Source organism: Synchytrium microbalum, assembly GCF_006535985.1.
Source record: "Synchytrium microbalum strain JEL517 chromosome Unknown SmJEL517_scf0016, whole genome shotgun sequence".
Classification (NCBI taxonomy): Eukaryota; Fungi; Chytridiomycota; class Chytridiomycetes; order Synchytriales; family Synchytriaceae; genus Synchytrium; species Synchytrium microbalum.
The window spans coordinates 211,374-223,453 of NW_022158365.1; the positions used below are offsets into that span (position 1 = coordinate 211,374).

Consider the following 12,080-nt stretch of genomic DNA (forward strand, 5'->3'; position numbering starts at 1 on the left):
CGAACAAATATCAACGATGAAAGCCTGAAACGACAGGAGGGTTTTGTAATACACACGGAATGAATTTCAGCGAAAGCTCCGTGAGTAGCATTGCAGAGTTTGTTTCAACAGATATGCTAAATCTCCCAGATCGCGCATCTGTTCACAATTTGCGGCAACGATCAAGCAACCAAAGTTGCAACGTAATTGTGTTTTTCACGTTCAAAGCTACAGAATCGTTCCTACAGAATATAGGGCGGCTACACGTATATTTCAATTGACCACGAGCTTCCGTCTGATCAATCATTCAAAGAGCCACGAAGCTTTTAGAGTAAACATGCTGTCACGAGAAAAAATTTGAGAAAGTGCAGCCAGCTAACGTCGCTAGTTTCTAAGGATAGCCATCTGATTCGATTCTGTAAGACATTCGCTCTCTTCTTTCCTGTCGCCTAGTCATTACAACAGAATTACGACTTTCAAACTTTTGATAAGCATGTGCGTAGGCGCTACAGTCGTATTGAAAGAAAAGGTTCATTTGTGCAGAATATGTACACAGTCCCCATATATCTCACCGAATCGCCGGCAATTCGTGGTTTGCTTTTACACTAGCGCCAAGAGAAGGCCACCTACGACAATTACTAGCACGTAACCAGCGCCTGCGCCGTTGATGGTTGCCGAAGATTTAGTGGCGACGGGCGTGGCGGTAGCTGTGGCATAGATACCCAAGGTAGAAGTAGTAACAACGTGTATTGTTGCAGTAACACCTACAAGGAGAGTGGACGAGAAGAGAATTAGATGTCTCACAGAACTTCTTACTCAATCTCTCTGTTTCAGTGCAGAGTGGGGAAAGTGAAATTTCAATTCCTTTACCTATTGCTTCACTGGTTCCAAGAACGGCACCCTAAGTTAAACGACTTTTGTAAGTATGTTGAAAATCGATCCATAAATGAATTTTTGCACTCTTCGAAACTTACGGTACTGGATAATGCTTGAACAGCAATAACTTTATTGCTGAGAGCTTCAGAAATGTCGATCAAAGTCTCGTACCCAGTTCTTGCTTGGGTCGATCCAACCGCCGCCATACTAGTATTTGAACTACCACCGACTAGCTGGTATGATACAACCTCTGTTGCGCCGTTCCACGAAACGTAGCCGTTCGTAAGGTTATTGACCTGGGCAACTACGAATGATGGTGTGGTCTTTGGATATCCGTGCCAGTTTGAATAACGGTAAGCCCTGTAAGATTGGCATGCTGATGAGGCCCCAAAAGCTACATCTTGAACGATTTGTCCCCCGCTAAAGATTGGTCAAATATCCAAATTAGACACCAACAAAAATAAATTTGAAATATGGCGAAACCTTACTTACGAAGTGTATTCAGTATAGTAGTTTTCTGCTCCCCATCCGACGAGAACGTTCCCGTTTGGCAGAACGCTTACAGCACCTTGACTGCCAGCAGTCGCATTGAAGCTCGGAATGTATTCAGCAACCAAAGTAGCAGTCCATGCGGTGGTATCTAGGGCTAAGATTATGCCACGTGCGGTGGCCTCATCAGGGGTTCCTCCTCCGTTTGCGTTGTCAAAGATAGAGAGCTGGAAGGGGGAAGTGCGAATGTCTGATAACAAACGTGGCATGTGTTGGAAATAGAACGCAGCACTAAATGAATTGTAGAAGAGTTACGTCAAGCCATTCCAAACTCCAAAGGGTGGGTTCAACAGACAAGACTTGCTTACCCTTCTCCCATTGTAAAACTCGATATACCCGAAGATCCACCACCATTCAGATACCACAGTATCGACCCATCGGCACTAGCAATATTGTAGACGGTCGAGGTGCCCCTGAAGCTCACGACATAGTTTCCAGCTTGGTCCTTCCACAATGAATTAACGTGACAATAATCTAATCCGGATGTTGCGTTTGCACCGACACCACCACTGAGCCCAAACAAAGTATTGCTGATCGGAACGTGATCCGTAGCCCTCCACTCAAAGAGGACTGTGTTTGTGTTTATGTCGATCTCTTGAAAGACACAGTCAAAAATGTAACCAGCACTTGGTCCGCCCAGGGAAGAAAGATCGGCTAGTGAAAACGGAGGAGTATGTTTAAGACTGAAGCAACTTGAATATTTGCACTCTTACCTGGAGTTGAGATATACACATCTACAAGTGCCGTGTTGTTGGCAGTTATTACAAACTATTTACCACGAATGTTGTTAGATACCTTGAGAGCTTGGATCGATTGAATACGTTCAAGTACCTCATGAAAGTCAGTCTGTTGAGATCCATATCCAATTCCTTCTACTGTCTTGATAATCGTATAGGTCTCATCCATGATGACCCAGTAACCTTTACCGTAACCTGGTAAATTGAAACCCCCTAATTGACCAGCAACATTTGATGTGAGAGCAGATAAACTCATGGTAGAGCAAGAGGGGGCTTACCTTGGAAGAAGGTCAACACTGTACTTCCATTGAACGTTTGGACGTTCAAGTTCATTGAAGCTCCATACTGGCCACCAATCCAAACGTAGTGGCCATTGTTATCAACGATTGCCGGTGCCTGAGTTTGAGTGCCTCGGACTGATAGGGAGGTAGAAATGTGAAATCAGTATACCTTTGTTCAAGAAGACGCCAAGATTCTTATAAAAGAGGCACCGCGAGTGGCTCAGGGTCCATCAACGAGTTCGTGTACAAGGCTCGACTTACATGTCAAAAAGGTGTATCCAGGTGTGATGGAAGAACTGTTTGTTAAATAGTCCAAAAGTGGTGGGGTATTGGCTGCATCCGAGAGGTAAGTCTGGTATGGTGCGCTACCTATAAATGTCAAATTGTTTGGCCTTCAGATATCCAATTCTTCCACATAATTCCTATATTCAATTCAAGATGTAACGCCTGCGAGCGGATGCCGTGCCATGTAACAACCAAAACCCCACAAGTTCACATGTCATCACTCATAACGCATCGATCAAGTGCAATTTCACAGCATCTCATACCATAGGCACCACCAGCATAGGTAGCATCACCGATTAGGACTTGATCAGCATTCACAGAAAGTGGGGTAAAAGCAGTTGCAACAAGGATGGCAGAAACCATTGCGGATGAGACCAATCCAAACGGTTTAGTCAACTTAGAGAATTGCATCCTGAATGCAAGATCTAATGCAACTCGGGAATGCCTCCAAGTCGTTCCGAGGTACTTGTACAATCTGTGTGTTCAAAAATCTGGAAAGGAGCGAAAGTGCATTCATTCTTGGCAGTGGCGCGATGCCAAAAGGAGGGAATTGAGCTCCATTGACTGAACCTTGTTTGAAATATTACTAGAAGATATTCAAAAGTTAGCGATCGATAGAAACTTTGTCTGGTTTGGTGTTCAAACGTGTTTGCGTATTTGTCAAAACAATCAAGAGGACTAGTAGTTCTGTTTAAAGTCATGGCTGCGCCAACAAGATATATAAAGAAGTCATTACAGATTACATCAACATTAAATAATACACGTTAATCGGTATCCCCTCCCACCAGTGCGATTTCAAGATGGTACCCATCAGCTCCATGAACGCAGCTGAGACGTACACAGTTTTTGTTAGTAAATTCGTGTCTAGCACAGGTAAGATGCAACTCGTGTGGAGAGAACGGAAAAGAAGTCTAGATTCCGTGTTTGTTCCTCTTACCACATTGGACTAGTTAGCCATGCAGCAATACTACTTTATGACATCGTAAAGGAGTAGACGTGGACAAATTGAGCAGTAAAATGTCACTGATACAGTATAGAGATGGTGGCTCTTGCGTTTCTCCATCCAAAAAAGTCACCACAAGAAAAACGCCGCAAGTGGACGTCCAAGAGTTCTGAAATCTTCTCATGCACATCTCAAATGGGCACATTCACTGTTTTTGAAGATACGTATGTCTTCAAAAGCGAGCGAAAGTATTGCACCCATACGGTTAAATGTTGGCTTGTTAACGTTTATGTCTTTGCTGGGTATGTTTCCATGTGCGAGTTGACTGATTTAGTCTATTGGATACCCGAAAACAACGTGCAGGATTCTCCAATTATAACAACATTAAAATGTGTCCAAGGGGTCAAATTGTACTCGTTCGACGAATGCATGTTGCATCTTGTGGCGAAATCAGCAGCATTGATAAGTTGCAGTGCCATAAGTCACCCAGGATTATCAAGAACGGTCTAGACGATGCTGGCATTTATTACAAATCACAGCTTCGCTAGCATAGCTAGCTAGTAAGCTATGAATGGGACTGTCGGCGTGACTTCTGACGATCACAGAAGAAAATAAACCAGAGACAAAATTTCTCTACTATAAGTTCCATATAGTACGTTCCAACAATTGGTTTACCGAGTCGGAATGCTTGCAGTGCACATCGTCAACCAACTTAATCAAAGAAACCTATCCAACAGAAACTAGGCAAAATCCAACAAAATGTCTGAGAAGGGAAGGAGACAACGGCGTGCCAGAGAATATGACGAAGATGACAGCCGCTCAGAAGGAAGCGAAGAGTCTGCAGCCTCGCACTCCTCAACATCTCCTCGTGGTCGCGAATTTGCGGACGAAGCTCTCGAGGACAAGTTGGGAATGGCAGTCGACGCTCTCAGTGAAAAGAGAGCTACGTAAGTGGCGGCTTTTTCCTCTTCCGTTCGTTTTCTTGCTGTCGTCACCTTGTATATCAGAATCGAGACAAAAATCAAATGACTCTTTTACATATGCTTTCCTCCAATAGCACACGTGAAGGAGCTCTACATACTATATGTACTGTGCTGACACTGAAATATGTGCCGGATCTATTGGAGGAACGCATTCAAACCTTATCAGATGCCGTCAAGAAGAGCATATCCAAGTCTGGTGTTGAAGGTGATGGTGCTGCCAAAGGTAACCAAAAAGTGTGCATTTCGAAGACAACGAAGTACAACTAAGAATCAAATTTCAAACTTAGCACTCGCTCTGGCATCACTAACACTAGGACACGGCCACTTATCAAACATGTTTCAAATCATAAAGGAATTAGCACGAGATCCAGCCTTTCCACCATCCAATAAATCCGCAGTTATAGATGCTCTGGCAGTGCTGGTTCTCATGGAAGAACAAGATCCGGGTCAGAAACTGGAATGGCTGACGTTTGCTGAGGGGATATTTTCGGAGAGGAAGCAAGATGAAGGGGTGGCCAAGTCTAGTGTTAATTTATGGGGCGTGATTGCCACTGAGATTGATGTTAGATATTTGCACGATTCTTTTGATCAGTAAGTTTGCTTCACATGTGGTGAAATCATGTTGGGCATAATGTTGACCTTTTCTCTCCCGTTCGCGCTTTACAAGGTACATTGCAGCACACGAACGACTTCTATCCCACGAATCCACCGAAGTGCGAATATCAGCAGGCGAAAACATTGGAATTATATTCGAAATGATGGACGACACCGACTCAACATACGACAACAAGGACGGCCTCATTGAAAAATTAGGTGACTTGGCAGCCGACGCATCAAGACACAATAAGGGTAAAAAAGATGCAGCAAAATCACAAAGAATGGCATTCAAAGAACTATTAGCCACTATCGAAGACTCGGCATCGCCAAGCCATCGATTAACTATACGTAAAATGGAGTATACATTGACATCATGGGCATCATGGAAGAGGCTGAATCTGATAAAGTATTTCTTGAATGAGGGTTTGTCGGTGCATTTAGAACAGAATGAGCATGTACAGTCGTGTTTGAGCCTTGATGTCGTTGCTGAGGCTCCTGAAAGACCTACCGGTCAGAATAAGAGGTGAGTGTCTCTCAAACGATTTCTATATCGCAAACAGAATCACTCATTCATCATATTTCTTCTAGGGTGCAACAGCTAATACAACAAAGAGTTGATAAGCTTCGAACGAAGTCTTTATCGACCGAAAGAGATAAACGAAGCAGTTCGAGACATTTGGAGGAAGATTGATTGATGATGTAGATTGTGTGTTGGTGATTTTTATGAGTAGATATCGCAGAACATTATTATCATAACCTATTTCGTTCTAATAAAAAGGCATTGCAAGCACCTCATCGTTTGATATAATCTGAAGTTGAATTTGATTCAATGTTGAAACATGTGCTCATACACCATATCTACTGGTTGTGGTTTTACTGTTGAGCTGCGGCCTAAGATACAACACAATGTCAGAGGCAACCTAAAAATGTAATAAAATACTGTCCCACACCCATACCCTGTCACGAGCAGCCTTTCTCAACGGAGCCAATTTCATTTCAGTGGTTCCGAAAGGTATACCGAAACCTGCAATTGTATCAAATAAAGTCAGTTTTGCCTTTTTTTGGTTGTCAAACATGATATACACGTACCAACGATGACTGCCACAATGAAGTATGTGACAAACCTGCCTCGGTTCTTGACGTTGAAGGGCATAGCCTAAGAGAAAGCGAGAAGTAAATGAGCCGACCACGTCATGACATTTGGTCTGATAGCTTGACGAGTTTTCGACAATCCAACTCCTAATGACCCCAGTTCAGCGATGAGCCAAACATCAACTCTTGATATCCCAAACCATTTAAATGGGAAACCGAGTCAAATACGAATTCATGACCTCTGTTATAATATTTGACGGAGTTTCCTTCAATCAAACTCTCCAATGGGTGACGAATCAACTAGCTACGACATACTGGGTCGAGTATCAACGACCCTTCAACAATAAAACTCCCGTCCAACCCAAATGAGAGATGACTCAAACATATCGGCAATCGTCGCGACCCAACAGAGGAGTCCAACGCAACAAAAGAGGGTAGAGCTATCATCCATTCCGAGTTTACATACCCCAGCACCCTTCCAGTTGGCTCCTCTAATAAGCAGACAAAGCAAACAGTCAGTATTTGCGCTCTCTCCCAAAATGTAAAATGTGACAAAAATTGATGTCCTTTTGGCTCTAGCCCTCTTACTCGTAAGACATGGGACCCCTACATAGTAAAAATGAATGGGTTTAGTGAACAGATACTAGACAATGTCTCCCGGGGCTAGTTCAGATAGCTGTTTTGTTGCCCCAAATGCTTTTTCCAAGAAACCAACTTTTTGACTACATAACAACTAATTTACCATGGTCCGGCGGCGTGGCCACTGCTTCTCAGAGTACGAGCAGTAGAGAATGCTCGGCGAGCGATGATGGAGTTCATTATTACTGTTTCTTGGGTATTGATGTTGCTTGGTTTTGACTCTGAGGCAGAACGTCGACAAAACGTCGACAGATAGGGACAACAGGAGAGCCTGTCGACGTGATAATCGCGTGTAATAAATATGTCCAATCTCCAATGACTTATTTACAAGCATTCACGGATTCAAAACCTCGTTTAACGCATGTTGTTGGCTATGTGTTCTATGTATGTCTGTGTCAGGCCGTCAGGCCCACGATGAGGAAGGACAACGCCAGAACGATGGAAGGTTCCAAAGCTTCTCGTTGTGATACCCCGTGGCTCCTACATCGTCTAATCACGTTTAAAAACACGTCCAAACAACCATCCTCGTTTTGTTGACCACATAGTTCCACGATCACAAGCTGAATGGAAGCGCCTGGCTTGAAAAGCTATTCTACATCGCGTGCTAGCTATCCGGCTTCAAGCGTACTAAGTTTGTGGTCGTGATAATTCCTGCGTCGAAGGATCAAATATGTCCTCTTATCACGTTTCAAAGCTTCCGCAACGACTTTGTTTTCTCGAAAACTTTCCGAGATAGTAAGCAAGGCAAAAGCAAAAACAGGGGCTCGGTTCTTGATACCAACATCACGTTCCACAGTCAAACCTTTTGCAACACGATCCCTCTATTCTCGATGTGTTGCAAACTGTCTATGTCCAAGTATCTACAATGGTTTGAGTGGAAGATAATATACAGGGATTCCTTAGTCGTCCTTGTCCAGGTGGGCTTTTGAGCTAGTCACAAAGTTTCAATGAGCAACCAAACACTTGTGCAATAGACGAAGACGCAGCTCCTAACCATGACAAGCGTTCAATTATGCTGGGCTACTCAATAGCCTTGTCCAGGCGGTGGCATCGTAGTCTAGTTTGGCAAAAGGAACGAGGTCAATTTGAGCGTGGCCCAATTTCCGAGTGACAACCTTCTGCACCCATTCCACCGTACAGATTCACTACCTTGAGTTTAACGGCATCATTCCTAACAGCCATAATCTTGTCATAAACAGGTTCCAGAGCAGCCTTGACACGATCAGCGTCCATTCGTGATGCCAGGAATTCGTCCGATTGTAGCGATGGAACATCTCTTAGAGTAGTGTCAGCAGCTATATGATATGATAATAAACGTGATAAGGCGTCATCGTACGATGTGAACTTCTTTTGTGATGGTATTGGCTGCTGGATGCTGTTGATGTCTCGGTTTAAAGCTTGATGCATCTTTGAGTTAGATGGTATGGGAGGATTATTTTGGATGGATTGCTGCTGGTGAGAGGGTGGATGAGTGGATCCTCGCTGGGCATGCATTTCCTATATTACCTATAAGTGATCTATCGTTAAAATGTGAAATGTTCGATTTTGTTGATACTGACGATGAAGCTAATAGATTTCAAATAAAGAAAAAGGACGGAAACGAAGACAAATATTTTCATTTCATTGAACCACGCGTAATTCACGCAACAAAGCTCGTGCCGCAAGCTGTTTGATGCAACTCGTGTTTCTCCCTTACCACTCGAAACAATATTCAGCAGCAAAGAGTTATTTTCGCATAGAAGTCTACTTGTCAGGTATGTCAATATATGTGCGGCACTCTCTTCATACTTGCAGTCAACATGTTAACTTATTCACCAGTCTCTTTCGCATCTCCAGAACCGCCAATTCAAAACATGTCGACAGAAGGAGCTTCCGCCATATTCGAGGAATATCAAAAGGAATATGATACTGTCCATGAATCCATATCCCAGAAACTCGCTTCAGTGCCCTCCGTCGCTGCTGGTAACTGTTACATTGATCACACATATATGTGATCAACAGACACACAACTTGATGCATTACATATATTAACTCGCTCTCAATCTAGAACAGAAGAAACTGCTAGTCAGCCAGACGAAACGAGAATTGGAAGAAGCTGATGAGATTGTAAGAACAACCGTTGTCACATAAACACCTAGCAGAATAACGACTCAAGTAATCTTCCATATTAGATCTCACAAATGGAAATGGAACTCTTATCACTACCGGGCCCAATACGATCTCGTCTACAACCACGAGTCAAATCATACAAGGATGAAATCAAGAAATTCGAAAAGGAATTGGTAATTGCCTTTTTCCTATGAGCGGATACAAATGTCCTTGTTTTTGGCTTGCCCTTTCTAAGCAAAACACCCTCACCTATACAGAATCGCACAACTGCAGTATCAGGCAAATCAGAACGTGATCAATTACTAGGAACTGGCGGTTCACATATCGTGGATGTTGAAGCTGCTGGAATGGATCAACGATCACGATTGTTGCAAGGAACTGAAAGGTTACAAGGCGCTAGTCGTAAATTGGATGATGCGAGACGTTTGGCTCTTGAAACTGGTATGCGATGTGGTGGTGACCTGCTTTTCTGGTCAGCTGTATATTGCCAACTGCTCATGAGTACTTTGATTCTCACTCGTACTATACAGAAACAAGTGGTATCTCAACTTTAGAATCACTGAGTCGACAACGAGAGCAGATTCAACGAACACGCAACACTGTACGCATTAGACACCGGAATCTATCAGTTTTTTTGCCCGCACGCAAAAAAATGCTAAATTCCTTCTTTTGCATTCTAGTTGACGACTGCCGATGGATTCATCTCGAAGAGTCAGGGTATCCTCCGAGGGATGCAGAGAAGGTGAGCCCTTTCGTGGTGACATTTTGTGTTGGTTCTTGCTTTTTTTGTGCTTTACTCACATCAACATCTTGTAGGATGGCCACCAACAAACTCATCACCGCAGGCATCATCATATTGATGATATTACTCATCGTGCTTATTGTTTGGGCCAAATGGTTTTCATAGGAATGAGAAATCAAACATTATATCATCTGTCTCTTGCTTTCTCTCTTTTAACCCCCCTCGACCAAAAGCTCTTTGTGTATTTGAGTCTTGATTTTGTATATTTGTTACTTTTGTTGTTGGAAAAAGATAACGAAATGCTCCAAAACCAAGAACAAGTTATGCAATATGTCTTTTCGGTTTACACTTCCCCACAATCTGTGATGACGACTCGTTTTGATGGTTTGCCAGATGAGTGTCCAACACGTTCCATTGAACGTACTATTTCTAGACCTTGCGTTACTTCTCCGAATACTACATGTTTGTTATCTAGCCAACTTGTCTAAAGTGGACGGAAGATGTGTGAGTTCGGCCGTGAGAATAATGGGTGGTTCCTTTTGTCCTACCGCTGCCAGTGTAATGAAGAATTGCGAGCCATTCGTGTTTGGACCAGAATTTGCCATGGATAAAAGCCTATGTTTGACAGGTATGAGTAAATTAACAGCAGCTAATCATTGGCTTCTGATAGGTATCGATTGTATTTACCCTGGGCCTGTGTGTTTGCTTAAAAAAGAGGAGGAAGGGTAAGCACTAAATCTAAGACGACACAACAAAAAACAAACAGATCTGCTTAAACAACTTACAGTATGAAGTTCTCATCAGCAAACTTGTCTCCATATATCGACTTGCCACCAGTTCCATTATGTTTCGTGAAATCACCACCCTGACACATGAATTGAGGAATGACTCTATGAAACGTCGAGCTCCTAAATCCAAATCCTTTTTCATGCGTACACAGCTGTCTAAAGTTCTCTGCTGTCTTGGGACATATATCAGACCTCAACTCCATTATGATACGTCCTTGTGGAGTCCCGGATATCGATATATCGAAATACACTTTCGGGAGGGATGATGATGATGCTTTTGTTTTCGTCTTTTTAGCAGGTGGTTGTTGTTCTTGTTCGGTATCTTGGTCTGGTTGAGTGACTCGTTTTGCGGCTGCTGCGATTTTAGCTTTTCCATCTTCATTGTCCTCAGTATCATCGTCTCCTACAACTTCATCATCATCAGGAGCACCCCCACCAGCATACTTTTTGAGCCATCCTTCATCAGACCATACAGCTTTTGAACCAGGCAAGAATGCCGCTCCCTTCATTGGTTTTGCTATATTTACACGGATGACTTTGCCATGCATTTCAGCCATATTCATGTTGTCTATTGCTGCGGATGCATCTACTGCTGATTCGAATTCGACAAATCCAAAGCCTCGGTGTTGGGCATCTACATATTTTTGAATGTGAGTTAATGTGTGTGAATTATGAGATATTTCGACTTGAAAGCTGACAATCCCACGAATGAAATGAATATTTCTTACGAGAGGATGGATCTGGAGGGAGTTGCACTTCGACTATATCACCGAATGGTATGAATGCTGCATACAATAAGTCTTTTGTGACATTGTCGTCGAGTCCACCTGCAGGAGATAAAAGGCAAGTAAGCAATGGTCTCAATTGGTGCGTGGGAACGCCTGCATACCTATAAATATGGTGCTCTTGTTCTTCAAATTCGCGTTGGCCATGTTTTCAATGGTTTTGGATGTTTGGTGATGGTCGCAGTGACCAATATGATGAATGACGCGGCAGCTATTGAGTTTGTCTACCTTTTATATTGAAATCCACTTCGAAGTTTGCTACCAAAGCTCACAATTTCGTCTAGAACGTCTGGATCTAAGCTGACATCAAACACAAGGTCTATAGTCCAAGCACCACACGTTGCGTTGCATGGATCAAGAATACAAACATGGCCAATCACGATAGCTTGAAGCTACTAATGCTAGTATTCATCGCATTCCTAACATGCATTTGTGTATACCTATCACAAGCAAATGGCCAGCTGCAGCACGATATAAACCAAATATCCGAAGTCAGAGGCCACATACGAGAACAACTCGTCAAAGCGTCAAAATCCAACATCCTTTTATCTCGCAAACTGAATACTACTCAAAACGACTTTCTGTACGTGCAGCAGCAATCCAAGGTTGTGAATGGACGGAATCGTAACAAGCAGGGACTGGAACTGCAATTGTCGGAAGCTCAGACGAGGTTGGAAGCTGTTAGAGCTGATTGT

General features: G+C 43.1%; 4 protein-coding genes across 4 annotated transcripts; 2 read left to right on the top strand and 2 right to left on the bottom strand.

Moving 5' to 3' along the window:
* Positions 1–4,409: 4,409 nt before the first annotated feature.
* Positions 4,410–5,921, top strand: SmJEL517_g03213 (uncharacterized protein; the record flags this gene model as incomplete). Its single annotated transcript, XM_031169141.1, has 5 exons — positions 4,410–4,597; positions 4,708–4,856; positions 4,921–5,224; positions 5,301–5,753; positions 5,819–5,921. The coding sequence occupies 5 exons, from the start codon at positions 4,410–4,412 to the stop codon at positions 5,919–5,921; spliced, it is 1,197 nt and encodes a 398-aa protein (XP_031024894.1).
* Positions 5,922–7,985: 2,064 nt separating this feature from the next.
* On the bottom strand, positions 7,986–8,368 carry SmJEL517_g03214 (uncharacterized protein; the record flags this gene model as incomplete). Its single annotated transcript, XM_031169142.1, has 2 exons — positions 7,986–8,018; positions 8,111–8,368. The coding sequence occupies 2 exons, from the start codon at positions 8,366–8,368 to the stop codon at positions 7,986–7,988; spliced, it is 291 nt and encodes a 96-aa protein (XP_031024893.1).
* A 392-nt stretch (positions 8,369–8,760) lies between these two features.
* SmJEL517_g03215 (uncharacterized protein) lies at positions 8,761–9,977 on the top strand (the record flags this gene model as incomplete). Its single annotated transcript, XM_031169143.1, has 7 exons — positions 8,761–8,923; positions 9,009–9,067; positions 9,133–9,243; positions 9,328–9,511; positions 9,601–9,671; positions 9,751–9,812; positions 9,887–9,977. The coding sequence occupies 7 exons, from the start codon at positions 8,761–8,763 to the stop codon at positions 9,975–9,977; spliced, it is 741 nt and encodes a 246-aa protein (XP_031024892.1).
* A 178-nt stretch (positions 9,978–10,155) lies between these two features.
* Positions 10,156–11,532, bottom strand: SmJEL517_g03216 (uncharacterized protein; the record flags this gene model as incomplete). Its single annotated transcript, XM_031169144.1, has 5 exons — positions 10,156–10,296; positions 10,361–10,427; positions 10,598–11,234; positions 11,329–11,427; positions 11,490–11,532. 5 exons carry the CDS (start codon positions 11,530–11,532, stop codon positions 10,156–10,158), a joined length of 987 nt encoding a protein of 328 aa, XP_031024891.1.
* Positions 11,533–12,080: the final 548 nt, after the last annotated feature.